This window comes from Amyelois transitella, chromosome 19 (genome assembly GCF_032362555.1).
Source record: "Amyelois transitella isolate CPQ chromosome 19, ilAmyTran1.1, whole genome shotgun sequence".
Lineage (NCBI taxonomy): Eukaryota > Metazoa > Arthropoda > Insecta > Lepidoptera > Pyralidae > Amyelois > Amyelois transitella.
Genome location: NC_083522.1, coordinates 2,204,986 through 2,227,960, shown reverse-complemented (window position 1 = coordinate 2,227,960; position 22,975 = coordinate 2,204,986). Strand labels below are relative to the sequence as shown.

At 35.2% G+C, this 22,975-nt stretch overlaps 2 protein-coding genes across 2 annotated transcripts in view; one reads left to right on the top strand and one right to left on the bottom strand.

Moving 5' to 3' along the window:
* Positions 1 to 22,975, top strand: part of LOC106137269 (uncharacterized) — a 36,344-nt gene that overhangs the window by 2,453 nt on the left and 10,916 nt on the right. Inside the window, exons 3-12 of the mRNA XM_060949667.1 lie at positions 4,840 to 5,070; positions 5,487 to 5,649; positions 5,834 to 6,015; positions 6,366 to 6,550; positions 6,953 to 7,134; positions 7,555 to 7,708; positions 7,999 to 8,273; positions 9,354 to 9,481; positions 16,749 to 16,979; positions 21,296 to 21,458. Coding sequence (XP_060805650.1) covers positions 4,840 to 5,070; positions 5,487 to 5,649; positions 5,834 to 6,015; positions 6,366 to 6,550; positions 6,953 to 7,134; positions 7,555 to 7,708; positions 7,999 to 8,273; positions 9,354 to 9,481; positions 16,749 to 16,979; positions 21,296 to 21,458 — 1,894 coding nt within the window. The remainder of the gene's footprint in view (positions 1 to 4,839; positions 5,071 to 5,486; positions 5,650 to 5,833; positions 6,016 to 6,365; positions 6,551 to 6,952; positions 7,135 to 7,554; positions 7,709 to 7,998; positions 8,274 to 9,353; positions 9,482 to 16,748; positions 16,980 to 21,295; positions 21,459 to 22,975) is intronic.
* LOC132902861 (uncharacterized) lies at positions 1,518 to 4,417 on the bottom strand. Its single transcript, XM_060949655.1, has 2 exons — positions 4,240 to 4,417; positions 1,518 to 4,007 (listed from the first exon to the last, which is right to left on the bottom strand). The coding sequence occupies exon 2, from the start codon at positions 4,003 to 4,005 to the stop codon at positions 1,906 to 1,908; it is 2,100 nt and encodes a 699-aa protein (XP_060805638.1). The 5' UTR covers positions 4,006 to 4,007; positions 4,240 to 4,417; the 3' UTR covers positions 1,518 to 1,905.

Sequence of the window (22,975 nt, the reverse complement as noted above, 5' to 3'; positions counted from 1 at the left end):
TAAGAACTCGCTCCTAGCAAATGGTAAAATAGGAAAAATACAGCTATCTCTTAAAATATTCCATCTTTTTCTTCTCTTCCTCCTGGATTTAGTCCCGGTTGCATTCTCATCACTCTGAAGAAGAGCCTGGGGTATGCCTTTGACAGTGGATCCTGGAGTGGGTTAGTCCGATTTTTACACGAAGCCAAGGTATGGCCTAACCCGTATTGGATCGATCATGATTTCACATCCAGTACAGGTTTTCTAATGATATTGTCCCTCTCCGTAAGATCATTGATCAGTATTCAAACTTATGTACATAACTACGAAAATAGTAATTGATACAAGGTGGGTTTTGAACCTGTGCCTCTGCTCATGTATATCTTTCCTCTCTTACTTTCCAATCAGTTAATTAAAGAGAGAAGATAAGACAAAATAATATGCTCCTGCACACGGTAGCATCAGATGACGGAGAGTAGTCTAATGATTGTAAAATTGCTACTTAATGGGGTACTACTAATAAAACGAGCGACTTATTCGATAGCGAAACGAGTAAATATTGCTCGACATTATTGTCATCTCGAACGGTTTTTATTTGACTTTGAACTAAATTCGCTTATTTTAATTGTGTAAATAAATTTAAAGATAGCCTCCCTAGTCTTATCAGGCTCTAACGTTCTGCTTCATAAATAAGATGAATCTTGTAATTATCTTAGTACTTAATTGTCTTTTGGTGGTCGCGTTATTGTGTAAAAAAATATACATTTATTAAATGGTGAAACATGAGTGTAGTGGATTTAACAGCTACAGCTGACAGTGGTATGTAATATAATAATACATTTTTGTTCTTCTGGTGTTAGTCCCGATCACATACATCCTCACTCTCTGATCCAAGAGTTATTTTTTGACCATGATCTGAGTTTCAAATTTCGGGGTCCTTTACTAAACCATTTTTTTTTATTGAATCCTATTTACGGACAACCAATTAGGTCTTCACTTTGGATAATGTGGGACTCCTGGCACCTGATGTGCCAGCCTACCCACTAAACCCGTGCAACCTTCTTGCCATTTTTAAGGACATCATGAGATTGCAGGCAATTTACCAATCATTTATTTGTGATAAGTATTGGTTTCGATACAGCGAATGTTGCCTGACCTCCATTGTAAGAATAGTAGAAATAAGGTACCCGAGTCGAATATGGCCACCTTAAGGTTTAGAGTAATTTTTTTTAATGATTATGCGATAAAGGCCTGACTTTGCATATTTTCCTAAAAACCTTATCTATTTAGCTTTCATAACATAGAAAAAAAATTGCTAAATTATTGATCATATCTATATAATATTCATTTTTTTAAAAAGGGGTAAATTGGCCATATTTCCGACCGTGTATGTAAATATGCCCACGGTGTGGCCATATTTACAGTATGGATAATTTTGTTATGAAATAAAATAAAATAATTTGTAAATTTCAAGTATTTTTATTAAACCAGTCCAGATATGTATTATCTTACGTTTAATAATCAAAAATCGTATAGGTACGAGTACTCTCTATAAAATATTTTAAGTCAAATCTAGCGAAAAACAACAATATTTAAATTTCTGTGCTAAATGTATTGGCTCAGCCTGAGATCCATTTAATACCTATCTAAACTTATTCTAACATCAGTCTCTGACTTCAGTTCACAAAAATTAAAACAAAACACTTAAGAATTACTTGTCTTATTAATTAGATAAATTGGCTTGCTCTGAGATCAACTTAATTGTTAATAACAATAACAATAGAAGACTAAATCTGTGAGACATTAACTTCAAATCACATAAATTCTAAAGAGTGATAACTTAAATCTAGAGACAACATGCATGTGCATTAGACAATGCACAAAAGATACTTGAACGATCAATAAAGATACTTGAGTATCTTGTTTTTAATCATCATAACATTGGGGACATATAAAATTTTCTGTATCTTCGGCAGACAAACCAACGCACTCTTCATGGACATAGGAACCACATTTAAAACAAGATCGCATGTCAGCAACTCTATCTTGATCACAAACGAAGCAATACCAAGACTCACCAAGTTTTCTAGCTTTTCCTTTACCACTTTTCGGTTTTGAAGGAATCTTGTTTGATGAGGCTCTATTCCTTTTTGAAGGATCTTGTTTTCTTTTTGGTAAAGTAATGTTGGATGGTCCAGGAATATCATTCTTTTTTTGAGAGGCAGCTGAGGATGACTTTGATGTACTTTTCTTCTTTTTTGAAGTTTTATTCGATGACCCTGGCAAAGTGTTTCTTTTCTGAGAAGCTGCTCCGGACGGACCTGGAAATTTTTTTTGTACAAAAGTTGCTTTCGTTAGTTCTTGAGCCAGACTATTAATGGCTTTTGCCCTCGGAGCAGTCTTTGGGCTAGATGTTGTCTTTACCGGAGTTTTTAACATAGCACTGAAAGATTCATATGATTCATTAAGTAAATCCGAAACTGCCTTTACAGCTTCTATGTTCTGGCTGTTCTGTTTTAAGCTTGCTAATGGGACGTCATCGTCGCTATCGTCACCTTCAGTACGAATATTTTCACCGAGCTTAAGTTGATCATTTCTCGAAGGTGAAGAAGGTGCAGTAGCTATGTTATTATTGTCTTGTGACAAGGCACGTACTGGTGATTTAGCATTGGTGCCAGAGGGACCACTTTGAACTGGAGTGTAACGATCACCGCTGATGTTCAAATTAGGATGAGAACAAGCTAAAATACTTTCACTGTCAACACTTGAATCAGTAATATCATTAGGATCTTCATTTTCGTTTTGTCCAGTATTAGATTCAGTTATTGTGGGATCGTATGTTGGGATACTTGGAGCATACGCTTCTTCGGGAATCTTTTGCGGATCAAATGGAAAAATCCCAGTAGCCTCGAAACCAGCTCTGATATTTGCCGGCGTTGCAGCCTTGTCCCACACCTTTGAAAATATAATTCCAAATCTTTGTTTCGTTATTTTACGATCCTGGTTGATAGACCAGTACCTCAGAACCTCCTCATCCCAATAATACTCATACGAATGAAAAACCGATTTGTCCATCGGCTGCAGCTCATGTGTTGTGTTGCTGGGAAGACAGAAAAGTTTTATATTGAATTTCTCTGCAACTTCAACTATGGTATAGTCCAGATGGCATTTAGCACCGTCAAAGATAAGAACACAAGGTCCTGATAGTTTAAATTTGGCGAAGTGGTGTAACCAGTTCACGAACGTTTCAGTATTCATACTGCCTTTGGGAGTCATTTGAGCTATTGACCCTGTAGGTAAAGAATCAATCCATTCAGGTTTCATTCTTTTGCCCTTGAACAAAATCATTGGGGGGATAGCGTGGCCTAAAGCGCTGCCACATGAGACTACAGTCACATTTTCACCATGTTCCGGCGCCACTAGGTGTACTCTTTTTGTTCCACGTTCCGCTAAAACTTGTGGTGCTTTATGTAAATTAAGCTGACAGCCTTTCTCATCGACATTGAAAATTCTCTCAGGTTTATTCAAAACGTCGTTTTCTTCCATAGTCTTTTTTAATTTGGCAAAATAGTCAGCAACTACGACTTTATTCAGCTTTGCGGCGCGTGCCGGGTTCAGATTTTGAGATTTTCTTCTACTGATATTTTTATGTCGATTTAGAAAACCTCTTAGCCAATCTCGTCCAACCATTAAGCCTCGACTCGATACTGAAACATTGTTTTGAATGCAAAACGTCTTGACACAAGTGCGTAGTACCCGTTGTGTTAGCGGATACCCCACATGGCATAAACGGATAATACGGGAAGCCAAATCTCTCTCTTGTGCTTCGTTTAAAAGCGGCTTTCTGCCTAAAGTAGACTTCGTAGTCTTTTTCTCTAATAAATAACGTCTTAACGTGCGCCTTGGGATGTTATAGTTTTTGGCAGCCGTGTATATCTTCACACCACGTTTGACAGCGGCAATTGCTCGTTTCATGTCATCTTCTGACCAATTACTCCGAATACCTTTACTTTTGTATCGCGGCATATCTAAAAAAGAAAATGTTACTAAGAATGAAAAAAATCATACATGCAATATGGCCAGTTGCTGGATATATTTTCAGTCATAGGATTTTTATGCTTAACCTCACTCTGACCAAAAACACATGGATACTTTCATAAATGACAAAGAAAATATCGAAATACGATAACTGTGCCACCTGACAACGTGAATAAATATGCACTAAATGGAAAAACTAAAGAAATATAGCAAAAAACTTACTTGCGATTTTTAAGAGCAGCGATGCACCTTTCCACTGTGATGCCCGTTGAGCGACTGTGGAGAGGGTGGGGCGCCCTGCGGGTGCGCCGTTCAAATACGACCTTGGGCCACCAACATGGCGCGCAACGATCAGATTCTAACTATGTTTCGTATTTGTAATATTAGGATGTGGCCATATTTTTCGGCTGGCCATATTCGACACAGGTACCTTAGAATTATTCTAAGTTAATGTCATTAATATTAAAATCAGTATTTCACAAACAACAGTTTGCACCGGAAGGTTTACGATCTGAATCCTACCCTGGATCACGCCGGCAGTCATATTGTTAAATTAATGAACAACATACATACATATTATCACGTCTATATCCCTTGTGGGATAGACAGAGGCAACAGTCTTGAAAATACTGAAAGGCCACGTTAAATTTCATGACTGATGACATGATGGAATTGAGATTCAAATAGTGACTTTTGCTATCTCATCGCCTACAAGAACAATTCCAACCATATTAGCTTTTCACTTAGAGTGCTTTTGTAATAAATGCTATAGCTAAGTATTTTTTTAAGTACTTATAAAATATTAACATAAAATATTTTTAGCTAAATTTCCTCCCGAAGGCAAACCACAAACACCTATACAAGATGTGAACGACTGCCTTTTAGCGTGTAAATTTGGACGTTTCAACATTAAACTACTATTAGTCACTTTAGTCGGCTTCGTCAGTGGCGTTTCAGTCATAAATACTACCGCATTTTTATTACCAAGTGCAGAATGTGACCTTAATATGTCTTTAGTTCAAAAAGGAGTTTTGAACGCTATTCCATATTTAGGTAAGTTCTCGTTTTGTTTAAAATTGTTAAGTAGGAACTTAATTTTTATTTATATTAATAATTACTAAATAACGACATTAGATTTAGTCATATTAGTCGGATTCGTCAATAAAACAACTGCATTTTTACTACCAAGTGTGACTTAACATGTTTCTACTTACGCCTTTGCCGCAAGGTATTCTTACCTTGAGGTCTCTGGTTCGATCCCTGGTCAGAATTAAATAAGTTCAGTTTTTTTAGAACATAAATTAATGATAAGACAAATATAGAGTTTAAATAAAGTTTATAAGGTAAAACACACGGTGCAAAAGAAAAAGAAAATGATACATACAGTCACACAATATGATACAGAGTGATCCTTTTCTAGTGCCGACAACCAAACGAAATAAAAATTAATAAGTTTAATTTTTTTGTAGGAATGTTATTTTCGTCAGTACTGGCTGGTTTTCTTACCGATACATTTGGTAGAAAAATATTTTTACTCATAGGTTTTGGTGGCACGTTCGTATGTAGTGTGATAGCTGGCACAAGCCAAACATACAATGTGTTGGTTGGCGCTAAATTCTTCGAAGGACTTTTGTAAGTTACGTCATAATTTTTTTTAAGTATTTATTTTATAGGAAAATTTGTATAACTTAAAGAATTAATGAGATCAGTAATTAATTAAATAATTATATAATAAATAAATTTATGTATGAAACACATTTGTTTGCTGATACAAAAAAAAAGTAATAAAATTAGTAAAATAACTACAACTTTTCAGATTCGCTTCATCTTTTAGTGCCGCTGTGTCCCTTTCCGCAGAATTTTGCCACAATAGCATAAGGGATCGGATTATAGTTATACAATCATCATTTCTTGCGCTGGCGCAGGTTATTATAGCAGCTATATCATGGGCGGTGTTAATTCAGGACTGGAAGTATGCCATATTTGGAGGATATTTAGGTAAGTATATTATTTTACTCTAAATGTGTTTTATTATTCAAAACAGAATGTTTTGCAAAATTAATTTACGTTACTATCTTTTCTTGAATATCTAAGGAGTATAATCATTTAAATTGGAATAGACTAGGTATATTATTGCGATTTATATAGTTTTGGATAGTATAGAATATATAGTAATGGATAGTATTGAGTAGTCAATTCGGATAGATCATACTCGCATTTAGCTAAACCTATGGAGTTTTCACCATCCATATGTATTTTTGCTTTGAAATAAGTATGTACATAAAAAGAAGATAATAAATAATACGTATCTCTAATCATTTTATGTATACTCGTATTATATATTTTAGTGCTAAATACATGGAATTTCTACCTCTACATAATGTCGCTGTGGTCACTAATGGCATTTTTACTATACGCCCGGTTGCCAGAGAGCCCAAAATATTTAGTGATGCAGAGGGAATACAATAAAGCAAGGGAAATTCTTATAAATATTTACAAAGAAAATACGGGAAAGCCGGCGGAAAGTTATCCCGTGAGTATTATTCATTGTGACTTTTAAATCTTCCAAATCCTATTCCCGAATTTGTACTTTTGTTTTATTTTTACTTTTATTGCAAATCAGAAAGCAACGATTTATTAATAATTGTTCGATTTATTTGAAATTTAATCGATAAATAAACGTCGATCTATTTTTGTGTTCTCGACTCGGAACATCAGGTTCGAATCCCAGGCAGGACACGGTGAAAACAAAACTTTCTCTAATTGACCTGGTTTTGGATATTCATATAAATATGTTTTAACATAAAATATAATAACGGTCGTTTAGTTTCCATAAAGTCTATAACTCACTTTGGGGTTAGCTCAATCTGTGTAATTTCTCCCGTATTATATATGTACATATTAATTATCAAATAGACTCTTTATCTCTTTTCAGTACAAAAACATATGGACTGACGAAATAAATGTAAGGATGGATGAAAATGCTGGATCGAAAACAAACGCGACATTTTTACAGCAAATCGTAATTGGTCTGCGTAACATGCGACCAATTTTTCAAAAACCTTTAGTAAAATATTTAAGTGTTATTTGTGTCATCAACTTTTTGACAATGGCTTCGTGAGTATAAATCATTACATTAATAAAATATGAATGTATAAAAATTTCAAATATATGTTTTTGTTTTAAGTTAGAGAATGCAGTGATAAAAAATGTATTTATAAAAATACTGTCCATACTTATTAAAACCACACCCAAAATAAAAACAAATGCGTACTAGGTAGAAAAAATTCTGAAAAAAAAAAAACGAAGACAATTGATTTTGTTGGTTCTTAACTAAATATAAGATAAGATAATGTCCGTGGTTTATTATTATCCGATGAAGTTTGTTCCGCCGCTTCTTCTACACATGCGCTTTGGAAGCGGTAGTAGTTATAATTAGATTTAAGTGATGTGACGTCAATAAGTGATACCTTGTATCCAATTTTGAAAATAAATCTATTCTATTCTATTATGATAAACTCGAGCTATGATTTGCAGCCACAACATTATATCACTATGGTTTCCACAAGTCTCCACAGTGGTGGAGCATTATAAAAGCGGTGATCAAGATCTTTGCACTGTACTAGACGCTTACACTGATGATCTGAAAAACAAACTCCTGAATACAACTGCGGAAACAAAATGTATACCGGTTAGTATCTACAACTTTTAATAATTAATAACCGGTAGTCATTATTTTTCTTAAAATGTATATTGTTTTTGGTTTGACATAAACACTTTCACAAATTCAAAGTCAATTTTCTTATTCCTTATTAATTTTTTTACGTAAAAAATAATAAATAAAATATAACAATTTTTTGTTTTACCAAGTTGTTTTAGTTTAATTTAAGATTAACTCATTAATTATTTAATTTCTTGTGCGCACATAATGAGAAACTTGTATAATATGTATCCTAGAAAACATTGCGTTTTTTTTTGCAGGCCAGAAGCGGGGCAGAGACTTACATAAACAGTATGATTATCGGCGGCATTAGCATAGTACCTATCCTCATAACTGGCATCCTTGTGAACTATATACGGAAAAATACTCTAGTCATCCTAACCTGCTTGCTGTTCTCCGCTGCTACCCTGGGCATGAGATGGGTGGCCACGAAGACAGCGTTCGTAGCTTTGTTCGCTGTAGACGTGTGCATGGGTCAGACCAACAAGAGTTTAACCCAAGCTATCGTTGTTGAATTTTTCTCGACTTCTACGAGGTAAGCGATCTATGTATATTGTCTTAAATTTTCCGTTTTTTTAAATTTTGGTGGAGAATATTACTGGATGTTTGAGGAGACCAAATAGCTTATAACTCCTGGCTTTTAGTCCCGGTTGCATCCTCACCTCTCTGGAAAGGAGCCCAGGGTTTGACCATGGATCCTGGATTAGGCGAGTCAGATTTTTTACATGAAGCGACTCACATCTGACCTCAGCAAGCTTGGCAGGTAAACCAACCCGTATTGGATCCATGGTAACACATCCAGTTGTCTGAATGGCAGGTTTCCTCACGATGTTTTCCCTTACCGTTTCAGCATCGGTTAGTATTCAAACTAATGTTTATAACTATGAAAAAGCCATCGGTACATGGTCGAGTTGGGATTCGAACCTTACCGATTCGAACACCGATACCAAATAGCTTGATGGCTGCTATTTATCTGGAGTGGCAAAGAGTACCTTTTTTAACTTTATACTATAGTCTTGGATTATTATGAATCTTTATAGGTTTTAACTAGTTGAATTATTGTTCACACGGTCACATCTTGCGAAAGCCTGCAAGGTAACTAAGAAACAAGTGGTTAGCCACGTTGAAGATATCCTGGCTAGATATCGTGAATGAAGGTAATGCGATTCAGTGGACTTAAAAGTAAGCATTAATAAGCAGACAAAGTGGAGAGAGAAATATTAAAAAGTGGACCGGACTCCGGAACATTGCAGTAGAGGACTCTGCTAATATAAGAAAGAGAAAGATTTATATTGTTGGCATATTTATGACTCATTTGACGGCCTCTGTGGCGCAGCGGTAGTACGCTTGTCTGTGACACCGGAGGTTCCGGGTTCGAATCCCGGCCACGGCATGATGAGAAAAGAACTTTTCTGATTAGCCTGGGTCTTGGATGTTTATCTATATAAGATTTTTTATAAAATATAGTGTCGTTGAGTTAGTATCTCGTAACACAAGTCTCGAACTTACTTCGAGGCTAACTCTATCTGTGTAATCTATCCCGTATATATTTATTTTATTTATTTATTCATTTCTCGAAATTGTGTTATTTACATATAATATATATTTGTTTCAGGAGTCTGGCTTTGTCAATAATGATGATGTTGGGGCGTATCGGCACACTACTAGGAAATGTCGCCTTCCCTGTATTGCTTAATATAAGTTGTGAACTGCCGTTTTTCCTTATATCTGGAATAATGCTTTGTAAGTTTAATTATTTAAATGTTATTTTTTTTTATTGATGAAGGATAATAAAAAAAAAAATTTTGAAAAATATTTTATTTTACATTACTTGGAATACCAGTAAAATCTAATAATAAAAATATAAACGTTATGAAGAAATATTATTATGTTTTCTTTTTTCAGTTTTGGTGATTGTTGGATTTTTCTTACCGACAAAGAAAGTAGAAGAATAAAATACTTAGTGCAATATTTGAATAACTTATAAGGCGCTTGTATTTAAAATTTATTATTTTTAAATTAAAATGCCCCCTTTTATTATTATCGCCTATTAATTTTTATATGAATTTACAAATTGTAAGTACTTATTGTTAAAAGTAAGTAAGTAATACGGAATCAATTATTTTTAATGATTGGATAGGTTGAACAAAACTTAGCATTTTATTTTCTAATGGACATTTTATCGACTTAGAAGTAGGTACTTAAGTCATTTACTCGTGTAGGATGGGTGACTTAAAAGTTTATTTTTATACACAAACCAGTGTTAGGCCTGAGAATATGTATGACAAAAACATAATAGATTAGATAGGTACTTATGAAGTGTACTCTATTCAATACAACCAATACAACATGTCTGAGTTTTTCCTCCTGGTTTTTGGTCCTGGTTGCATCTTCACCACTCTAGAGAGGAGCCCGGGGTATGCCTTTGACCACGGACCCTGAATGTAAACAAGATGTCGTATGAAAAATTAATTTGTTCTATTTTTTTTAAATCTAAGAAAAAAAATGCATAGAGGAAAAGGTGCAATTGTGGCCCCCGCATGTATTTTGGCCCCCATTGATATTAATACTTTCTAATAACGCCAAATCGCATATTTTTGGTGGAACTAAATGCTGGTTGTGACAGCAATATTTAGCACCCATCAAATCCGTCAGAAGTCGCTTCGTTTATCCGTCATTTGAATCAGTCGAAACACGTTTGTGAGAAAACTTTTTAACTGCTGTGATTTTAATTGCGTAAAAATTGAAAACTATCGAATTTGTATTTTTGTGTTTGCACGTTATATTCATTGAACATTCTTCTGCGGGATTTCAAAGGTAATTATGAAATTTCAGCATTTTATAAATATGTTATGTATGTTTGTTTTGACAATATCAATATTTATAATGCGACCCCCTCACACTGGTTGTATTGTGGTCCCGGGGGTCACATTACATGTAAGACCAAGAAAGGTGCTCCACCTGGATCGATTGGTAAAGTCCATCCATCTGGTTGGATCCAATCGAATTTGTTCACTGAATGGTTCAGGCATATCATTGATAAAACAAACCCAAATGTGGAATCTCCTATATTACTTATCTTTGACGGCCATTACAGCCATTCTCGGAACGTAAAAATAATAGAGTTAGCTCACGAGAACCATGTCACTATTATCAGTTTCCCACCTCATACAACGCACAAGGTCCAACCTTTGGACAAAACTTTCATAGGCGCCGTAAAATGCTATTACAGTGAGGGGATTCGGAAGTTTCATTTGCATTCTGAAAGATTGCTGAAACCTTTCGACATTGCTGAGCTTCTTGACCGAGCATATATTAGGAGCACGACGGGAGAAATTGCAGTTAATGGTTTTCGTGCAACTGGCATCTATCCTTTCAATCCTCAAGTATTCACAGACGTCGATTTTATAGCGGAAGCATCTAGCAGTGGTCAAACATCTTCTATGCCTGATAATGATGATACAAGTCTTGATGCTGGCCAATGTCCACCAGGCATAAATACAGAGCCACAAGAACCGCAGAATAGTTTGATTCTTCCAGAGGACATTCAGCCAATACCTCGGGCCAAGACTAGGACTTCTAATCGTGGTAGAAAGACGACAACAGCAAAAGTAATTACATCATCGCCTTACAAAAATCAACTGACTGAATCTTTGCGCTTAGCAGAGACTCGAGGACGAGCGCGTGGACGAGGACGAGGACGTCCTCGTAGAGATGGTGTCAGTGTGATCGCGGTAGAGGAGGCACTAGCCAAGCTGGTCGGCGCCAGAGAGATGTTACATCCAGCAGTAGCTCTGACAGTGGAGCAAAAAATACCGATTCCGGTGATGACAGCTCAGATTTGAATAGAGTTCCTGAAAATACAGATGTTCTCTGCGTGTTCTGCGAAACCAACTATTCAAATGACAGACCTGGAGAGCAATGGATACAGTGTCAGAGTTGCGAATTATGGGCTCATACAGCCTGTGCAGGTCCAGAAGGCGACTATTATATTTGTGATTTTTGCCGTTAGGTTTCAATTGTGCAATACATTTAATATGACCCCCCAGGGTGCCACATAACCATCACTTGATCTCATTATGCCAAATTTGATTACTTAAGAATAAATATTATTTCTGATTATCCGGTACGAGTTTTATTTATTCCATAGTTAAATATGCATAAACAAATGATTAAAGAACCCTATAAAGTATGTTTCAAGTTTTTAGGTACTTTACTTTTTTTATAAAGCCTCAAAAACAAAGTAGGGGGCCACAATACCACCTTCTCCTCTACTCGTTTTTGTTACATCCTGTAAGTTTATATAATTTATGAGATTTACGTTTAATAGATTAATGTGTATGTCATTATGTGTGTTTCTTAAATGTGTTTTTTTTTGCACAACTAGGTAAGTTTTACCTGTGGTTATAACTGATGAATCAAATAGAGAATCAAAGCACGAATGTAACTTGAAATGATAATTCTTTCATTTTTATATAAGCGATAAAACGTCACATTGTATTTTTATGTACATAATTTTAATCTAAAAAGGATATTCATTCATCCATTGCTTGATATAGATTTTTTTATTTAGAAACAAAAATGTTCAATTTATAAAATAAATTGAACTTATAAAAGTACGAATGTGATTGACTTTTTTGTCAAAATAACTCATGTTTCTCGAGAGCAATAAAGTTTAATATATAAGTAAGAAACAAAGTTTCATAATGCACATTTATTTTAATAAAAAGTGAAATGAACAAGTATTTTTTTTTCTATTTATTTTCCCTTTATATCTCTAGAAAAATGTCATTATGAGAAGAAATAAAAAGAAAATGGAAAGCCGGAGCTAGCATGACACGTGCGACGCGTCAATATATATAAAGCGAAATAGTGGTAGCTCGTCGCGCGATAATAACGGCGTCGCGCGATAAAACTGGCGTCTGTAGAAAGTATAGTAGCAAAGTTAATATAGTAATAATAAGAATATTTTTTCTAACTAACAAAACCATTGAAACCGTTGCTATGGCGTATACCAAGAAGTATGCCTACAGCGTCGCGCGATAAAAACGGCGTCGCGCGTGCCATGCTATCCCGCAGGTGTACAAATACCGAACCCCTTGACCGACTTCTACAATTTGCACGGGATGAGAGGCAACTGGCACACGCTACGTACATATATTTTGTTTTTCGCTACAAGATCTGTTAAACTTATCTATACTAATATTATAAAGCTGAAGAGTTTGTTTGTTTGTTTGAACGCGCTAATTTCAGAAACTACTGGTTCGAATTGAAAAATTATTTTTGTGTTGAATAGACCATTTATCGAAGAAGGCTTTAGGCTATGAGGAGCAAAGAAATAATGGAATATGTGAAAAAAAAAACGGGGTAAATTATTAATCCTTGAGGGCTTCAATGATGCCCAAAATAACAATTCCACGCGGACGAAGTCGCGGGCACAGCTAGTGTATATTAAATGGCTTGCGACATGCGAACGATTTCTTGCATCATATTCATGAATTATCATTGCCATGGATTATTGTGTAGTTATGACTCACCGACACCGCATCGACTTCGGCTGGCTGATAAGAGAACTTACCTGAAACAAAATAGAGTTTAAGTTTGATTTAAAATTACATTACATTAAATACAATCACATCTATCTTCGGAGGGGTAGGCAGAGACTTCATCTTTATACTTGCCACGATCCCTGAATACTTTTTAGCTTCTCGTCTATATCCCTTGCGGAGTAGACAGAGCCAACAGTCTTGAAAATACAAAGGCCACGAAATGATGGAATTGAGATTCAAATAGTGACAGATAGTTAGCCCTATCACCATAAAGAAGAATCCCAAATTTATTTGCCTTTCCCTTAGTCGCCTTTTGCGACATTCATGAGAAAGAAGTGGAGTGATCCTATTCTAAACTGCCAAGAACTACACGACACTTGAGATCTTTAGAATAGCAGGCCCCAAAACAATATTTCTATTTGCATCAAAACCGAAAAATTAATCTGATCTTTTTCACTGGAAAAAACACAAATGCACGAGCTGTGTTTAGATTTTACGGAAGCAAAAATCACTAAACTAAACAAATTCTTACCTATCTATATTATTAATTACGCATGTCAAATCATAGTTTAAATAAATTTATCTATCAAAGCACACACAAGAGTAACCAGTTTCATGAGACCTGTGTGTCTTCTTACTTTCTAAGATAAAAGGTGTCTAATTAAATTTGTCATCGGCGTTATCAGCCTCCCGTTCTTCTCGATAACTATATGAGCCTGGTAATTACCATAGTACCTTTACCGTGTGGTGGTGATGTGATGAAATAATAATTTCATAGCAAATTGAAGTATTACATAGTGATTTTCATTTGAGTGGATTAAGGGAAAATGAGTGAAGTGGATTTAGCAGCTATGGGCGACAGTGGTATGTGTATTGTCATCATAATATTAGTTTATTAAAATCGGTTCTAAAAACGTAAAAAAATATTAAAGCATATCGAATAATAAGCGCGAAAATCGAGTGAAGCCGTTGGAAATCTGTATTTCGATATAAATAAAATCCTTATTTGTTACCATCATTAGGCATATTTGCAAACTTTCTATAAATTGCTTGCTTTCATTTTGACCATTCATTCAAAAAAATTCAAAAAAAAATTCAAAATTTTTTATTCATTATTATAGGATATTATTATATCGCTTAATAATTGTCGTATGGTTTAACAACTTGGTTGACGTCAAATATATTACTTAAAAACTAAGTTTACTGCCGCTTCCAAGGCGTCAGTGCAGAAGAAGCGGTAACAAACTGCACTGCAGCATTTTCTTTAACAACGTCAACTTCACAATATTAAATTATACTTAGAATATAATGTGGACGGGAGAATACATTGTTCACGGGAGATTTATATATTTATGAGATTTAATATTGAAAAAAGAAAAATATATATATATATATATATTTTATGGATTGCCTACATTGTAATGTGATATGAAACCGATTTCAATTTAGGTTAAAGAAATATACAGCCATAGATAAAATAAGAAATTTCTAATATTAATCAAACAGTTGCATTTAAAATACATTTTTTGATCAGGATTTAAACAGGTCGTTATGTTGTCAACGAACAAATAATAATTATTAACACACAAGAAAAACAAGTCAGAAACAGTAGTTACTTTTAAAATTAAAAGTTTTATTAACAATACAAGTTTTATTCAACTTCCACTGCTGTTGTCAAAGAAATAATAACGTCAGCTTCGCAGAAATCATAATAACTAGTCCGGCTCACAGTATAACTTCCCATCTTGAATCAAACACATCTCTAGTACGATCTGGTAATATAGCAAAATCGAAATCATCTACATTACGTGGTGTACTGATCTTTGCATTTTTATAAGCTTCTTTATACATGTCAAGCCAGCCTCCCTCACTTTTATGCTCTCCAAAATCACGAACATAAAGGTGATACCACATCCGATCCTCGTTTACGATCCGATACAGCCTCTTACATGATTTACACAGGCTCACAATATCCCTTAAAGACAACCTCAACATAATCAGCAGTAACACATCCTCTGGTAATCTCGACAGGTTCCCACTAGGATAGCTGTGCAAACTCAATATACTGCTCTTAACGGGAGTCACAATCCTATCTTTGAATAAAACAATTAGTTCGTTCACGTTAGAAAGATTCGCAGGTATGCCAATCTCAGAACTGATTAAATACCGATCTAGCTTCAAACAAAGCGAATAAATTTCCTTATACGCTTCAAGAATAGTTGCATTGATTAAAATAGTATCATTCAAAGGAGACACAATCATTTTTGTCGGAGTATCTGGAAAGTTTTTCAATACAAAAACCATTTCGTATTTAGTGATTTCTTTGTCTTTTCTAGACAAGATATAATCTTCGATACTGATAGCTATATCATCAACGTCTTTAAGCTGAATGAAACCGTTTTCTTTCATTACAATAAGTAAAGTTGTTACCAGTAGGTCTTGCCTCAGACGGTCTGGTTTTATTAAAGACTCCGCCATTGTCTTCAGTGTCTTATTTAAATGAGGTATTATATCTTCCTTTGTAGACATGCCTAACAATTTCACATGCAATGTTTTAGGTTCCATTTCAAATAGTGTAACATTTGTTTTAATAAATTAAGTATTCCCTCTGTTGTTAATTTTAAGTGGATAATCTAAGCTCTGTCGCGAGATTCAAAGTCAACGATACACGTTAAAAGTCAATATGACATTATGCAAAAAGTTTTCTTTATGACCAAAAAAGGATAAGGACGATTAATACTTTAATTTAAGGAGTTTTTTTTTTTCACTGTAGTTAGTTTGATTACTGACATTTGACTGAGGTAAGATGGAGTCTCAGTTTACTCTTCAGAAAAGAATATGAATGTATGTATTTGAAAATCCAGTTGAATCTATCAATGACAATTTTTCTGTAATCACTGCTCAGTAAACAACATTCGTAATAATAAATTTTAATAAAACATTCAACTAATACAATTATACAATCACAGCTTGCACAAACTTTCCAAGATGTTACTCTATGTGGAACGAAGTTTGAGTAAAGCCGTATAAATTAGATAGTCTTTTATGCAAATGCGTGAAAGTTCGCCTCCTTATTAAGAGGATTAAAGAGAGTTTATTCCCAGTATTCCTATAACTTCACAAGTTGGTGGTTTGCCGTAAGGAATATTTAAATTGATTCTAATTCATATGCTTAATGTGAACCAGCCTTAAGACGATAAGATGATCCTATATTTATGTTGTTTAACTTTAAGCGATTCAACGATTGTATCGTTGATCACAATAAAATATGCAAGAGAAAAAGTTTTTCAAAACTAGCTATCACTTTACAGTGAATAAAAAAAGGATCTTTGGCGTTGGAATCCTAGGTTCTAGGCATTATAAGGCGTTAGATTAGGCTGACTTCAGAGTAATTCGTTTGCACCAGCTCTCTAGACGATGGTATATTCGTTACAAATAAAACAATTCCTTATTATTCACAGCCAAAGCACCCCGAGAAGAAAAACCACAGACCCCCATACAGGAGGTCAGCAACTGCCTCAAGGCCTGTAAATTTGGACGGTTTAACATCAAGCTGTTACTGGTGACCCTGGTCGGCTTCGTGAGCGGGGTGGCTGTCAGTAACACCACCTCGTATTTACTGCCGAGCGCTGAATGCGACCTTCATATGACGCTACTGCAAAAGGGAATACTGAACGCTATGCCATATTTAGGTAATTTTCTTGATTTTCAACACTATTTCACGCTTCAATGGACAAGGCAAGTATATTACCTCTTTATTCTCTGGTTTGTGATAATGGGACACAACTACAAGTAGACTGAGCCAAGTAACAAAACTCAAAGATCACGTTTAGCTGGATAGCTTAACATTGCAATTGAGATTCCTTGGAGGTAGGAAAAGAAAGATCGTCTGAGAGTCTATGAGAGTCTCCCTCCATACATTAGTAAACGATACCTAATAGAAGACTTATGAATATCTTTTAGATGTGCAGTTTTTACGCTACAGTATCAAACGTTACTCGTACTAGTTTGCTCTTTGGGGTGATAAAGTATTTAAAAATTCAACTGTTCCCTGTAGTCCTGTGAAAAAATAACGCTCCGTCACGTTGTGGTAACATCACATCGTTTGCACTGCAATAACTAGGTCACGGCGTTGTTTTAGTTTTTTGTTGGTTACTTTCCTAGTTTTTCGGGCCCATGTATAAAGATAGTTAAATAAGTCAACTCTTAATTGCACAAGAAATCAGAACAAAAAAACAGGCTATGAGGCACAAAAGCGGGTTCATCGCTAAAGCAATGTAAAGCTAGGTCTACATACACATGTATAACAGTATTTTTAGTTCATTTTATTCATATTTGTGTGTTGAATTGACAGTTTTTAGCTACAAAACTTGTCTGCTTAAGAAAGCATGTGAGAATTTATTATTGTAATGTTTTTTGGTCATACTTTAAAAAGTACGAAACAATCCCATATGGTTTTAGAATCTAATTAGCTTTATAAGATGCATGTTCATTTCTATCCATGCGGAACTTACGTATAAAAAAGAATGCGTTAGTCCCATTTATACGAGCAGTATGTCCAAATTTCACTGGAAGTAGCAACAAACTTAAATAAATAACATAATAAATCTATCTAACCCTCGAAGAAATTCAGTATTAACTTCTGCTTCATAAGGGAAAAGAAACGATATGTATATGTGAGTATGTTATAAATATTTATTGCCTTTTTCCTGCATTTAATAATAAATAATCGAAGTGGTCAAACAAAACAATCTCGTTATAACTATACGTTTTCTAACAAAATTGATTACAGATCCCAAGAAGTTATGACGTGTTCATACGTCAAAACTTCCATAGACGTTGTATCTGCTATTGGGGATACAGTATAAATATTTTAGTAGCAGCCGGCGCTCGGCAAAGGGCCCCTCTATCCAGTCGGGAGTAATGCACAAACACAATACATAGACAAGAGGTATACGTGTAGAAGGATAGCTTTCTTAGAGAGATGTTTAGAGAGAGAAGAGTACCACTTTCCGCTTTACAAAGATACATATTAACCAGTGTTTTGATTTTAATCTCGTCGATTGAAATACTTGAGGTGATATTTCACTAATTCATATTCTTATGGCGAGTATAAGCATGTGATGTGTGGTTGCCGGCACTTCGGTAAAGGACCACTCCATCTCTTTCCCGTGAATATTATTAAAGAGGACTAAGGAAAAAAGAACATTCAACTAGAGCATCTTTTACTATGATTCATTATACGGTAGGTTTCCCTGCTAAGGTTGCGGAGTCACTTCATAAACCTGACTTACCCAAACCAGAATCATGGTCAAAATGCACACCTGCGGCTACCCTTCACACATGTAAGAATTCATTAAAGCCAGGTGGAAGAAGAAATTTGTTATTGTGATCACCCAATTCGTCCTCTTACCATTTTATTGATCTCCATACATACATACAGTCACGTCTATATCCCTTGCGGGGTAGACAGAACCAACAGTCTTGAAAAGACTGAATGGCCACGTTCAGCTATTTAGCTTAATGATAGAATTGAGATTCAAACAGTGACAGGTTGCTAACACATCGTCTAAAAAAGAATCCCAAGTTTGTAAGCCTATCCCTCCATTGATCCTCTATTGACCTCTAAACATATTCTGTATCTTTTATCACCTACAACATCAGACTTTCTGTATTTAAAATTGCTATGAAAATTTTTCCTAGCGGGGCGTACTGCATGCTCAAACACAATAGCTGATACAGCTATAGGTAGTAGGTAGACAGGCGTGCCTCGTGTACTGTAAAGATCTCCGCGACAGGTTGAAATGGGGCGTCTCTCATTTCTTCCAGAGCAAAGAGCTTGTCATAAGAACCGCTGCGAAGGTTACTTACGTTTCATTGTACATGGAAAAAGTAATTTCATTTCATTCTTTTTTAGGCGATGGTCTAGTAACCTGTCACTATTGGAATCTCAATTCTATCATTAAGCCAAATAGCTGAACGTGACCATTCAGTCTTTTCAAGACTGTTGGCTCTGTCTACCCCGCAAGGAACATAGACGTGAATGGTCACGTGTCATATGGATATGGTCATATGGATGTATGTATATATGTAACAGATATATATTATTGTGCTAATAAAAAGCGAAACAGCTATATTTTATTGTGCTATAATAATGAGCTACCATGCTACTCCCCACAAGAGACAGGTAAGGACGCAATAGCCCAGGGCATGTCCCACGTTCCCAAAGTTTTAGTTTATTTTCCAAACCCGATTACGGATTCCGCTGAAACATAAGGGTAACATAGGTTGGAACAACTATAAAATTCACCCGGCATGTTCCCGGATCATCATTAATATTGCATGCACCGGGCACGTCTGTCTGCCTTTTGTGCACGTTATTGTATGCACAAACGCTCACCCCCCTGGCTGCGTGGAAGCTGAAACGGTTTCTTTACACTTTGTGTTCTGAACTCTTTGTAAAATGATAGTGTAACAACTGGGTATTAAGTGTGTCAGTTAGTAGCCGACACAATGAGAATTTATAGAAATTAACAACGCTGTGTAATTTATAAGTGGAAAGTATAATATGAATAGGAATAAAACAAACGTAATGCAGAGGTTCAAAATTATGCAGCGATCAATAACTTTTTGCTACATACATACATACATACATATAGTCACGTCTATATCCCTTGCGGGGTAGACAGAGCAAACTGTCTGAATGGCCACGTTCAGCAATTTGGCTTAACGATAGAATTGAGATTCAAATAGTGACAGGTTGCTAGCCCATCGCCTAAAAACGAATCCCAAGTTTGTAAGTCTATTCCTTAGTCGCCTTTTACGACATCCGTGAGTAATGAGATGGAGTGGTCCTATTCTTTTTTATATTGTCACTGGGAACCAAATGTCATGTTACTTATGTTAAGTAGCCTTATTATACCTAGCTAATAACTACTAACTTGACCAATTGATCATAGAATAAAAACAGTAATGCGAAAGTAAAAAAAAACTGGTTTCATTATAAAACAATAATTTCTCTAAAATATTACTTCAAATCGTATCAATAATGATTTAGACACAGATAGTTACAGCGCCGTAAGCTACCGCTGAAGAACGACTATTGGAAATTCCTACAGGAGCGTAGTCCCGAGCGGGGCTAGATTCGAAATAAATGAACTGAAAACTCCCTTTGAAATACAGATATCTCAGAAACCTAGTACGGTGTGGTCTGTTTCACTACCACAACTCCCAGGCTCGGAAAATGTGAATATTCTAGAAATTTCGAGATGCTTCTGAAGTTTCACGAGTAATTTATCTTTTGAGATACCTATGTATTTTTTGGAAGGTATCTTTATGTTTAATCAAATAGAGCAAATTCTCTCAAGATGATGAACGGAAATCTTTTTTAGGGTTTCTTGAAGTATTCGCTAAACGTGGCGTTCGTGACTTATGTCTGATGGCTCTGTCTACCCCTCAAAAGATGAAGTTATGGTTATAATATGTGTGTTACAGGAATTGTGTTCGATTCTTGGTCGGTCAGGATAGAGTCATTCAGGAAAATAATTCTGATTTAACAACTTAATTATCCTATGGTACATAATGGCATCAGCATTGAGTCCGCCTTTCTATCATATACTATAGGTTGTATTTTGTACAATAAAGTTTAAATATAAATAGAATATTTTTTGGGATGCTTTTTTGTGAAATTAAACCATTGTTTGTTTTTCCAAGAATAAATAAATATATACGGGACAAATTACACTGATTGAGTTAGCCTCGAAGTAAGTTCGAGACTTGTGTTACGAGATACTAACTTAACGATACTATATTTTATAATAAATACTCATAATTTAGATAAACATCCAAGACCTAGGCCAATCAGAAAAAGTTCTTTTCTCGTCATGCCTTGGCCAGGATTCGAACACGGGACCTCCGGTGTCACAGACAAGCATACTACCGCTGCGCCACAGAGGCTGTCAAAATGATATTATCTTCAGTGAAATTTGTCTATGTCTTTTTCTTTCAGGAATGCTGTTTTCCTCAGTCGTCGCTGGTTTCTTAACAGATACATTTGGAAGAAAAATATTCTTACTTCTTGGCTTTGGCGGCTTGTTCTTATTTACTGTGATAGCGGGTACCAGCCAAACATACGATGTGTTAGTCACTGCTAAATTCTTTGAAGGGCTTTTGTAAGTACCTATAGACTGAAATTATTTGTGTTTCTCAATATCATTATGAAGTATGTAAAAACTGCATTGAAGCAAACAAAGTTACAAAATGGGTGCTCATAAGGACCCTGGGCTCCAATATGGCTGGGACTAACGCCAAAAGAACAAATAATATAATATGTTCCTAAGTATCATTCTCGGAGGGGCAGGCAGGCAGGCAGGGATCATGGCAAGTAGATTACTTTCTGCCGAAAGTAATCTACTTGCCATGATCCCTGAAAACATTTTAAGCTTTATCCACATTAATCCTACTAATCCTACTACTATTATAAAGGCGAAAGTTTGTATGGATGTATGGATGTTTGTTACTCTTTCACGCAAAAACTACTGAACCGATTACCATGAAATTTGGTATGTAGGTAGCTGAAGACCCAGAATAACACATAGGCTACTTTTTATCCCAGAGTTCCCGCGGGATTGATAGGGTTTCCATGCGGACGAAGTCGCGGGCGGCCTCTAGTATTTTCTATGCGAGAGTTAGTGAGTATGTCAGTATGGATGTTTGTTACTCTTTCACGGAAAAACTACTGAATCGATTACGATGAAATTTAGTATGTAGGTAGCTGAAGACCCAGAATAACATATAGGCTACTTTTTATCCCGGAGTTCCCGCGGGATTGACAGGGTTTCCATTCGGGCGAAGTCGCGGGCGGCCTCTAAACAAATATATTTTCTCTTACTTACTGATGTTCTATAATACTACGATAATAAATCTAAACCTTTACTAAATATCAAACAAAGTTATCAAACTTTGTTTGATATTTAGTAAGTTTGCGGTTAACATGTACTGATGTACATGTTAACCGCAAACTTTTAATGAGAAACCATTATTCTACGTTCCTAATGAATTAAGTTCCAGATATCTATCTAGCCTCATCTATTCAAACCAAACGTATTGAACCTGTGAAAGTTCAATAAGTTTAGTTTTATAGATAAACGAATGAGGGAGATGTAAACTGAAGTATAAAAAATACTGCTTATTATTGGCATTACAGTTAAAGGTAAAGTCAATTATTGATCCAAATCAAAAATATTAGGTTATTGATGTAATGTATAAACCGCAAATGTTTTAATCATTTTAAATGTCCTGTAAACTCCATTGTATATTAACTTAATCTTGTGATAACCTTTGTTGCCTAGCTGGTCATATTAGACATAGTAACTATATTCTATCCTCATTCATTCTCTAGATGAAAAGTTATAATTGGATAACTACCGTGGTTTTAGTTTATTGATTTTTTTAAAACTTTCTTTCACAAAAAAAATTAACAAAAGGCGGACTAATGCCGTTTGCCGTTCTCTACCAGTCTGCCAACTGACTGAGCTTGGGATTTATTTACGTTATTTTTTTTTAAATTTATTGTTGTCTTATTAACCCGTATTATTTTTATCCATTATTTTCCATTTCCAGACTGATCTCAATATTTTTGTTTTGTGTATATATATATGTATATATGTATTATTTTAAGTACCTTTCT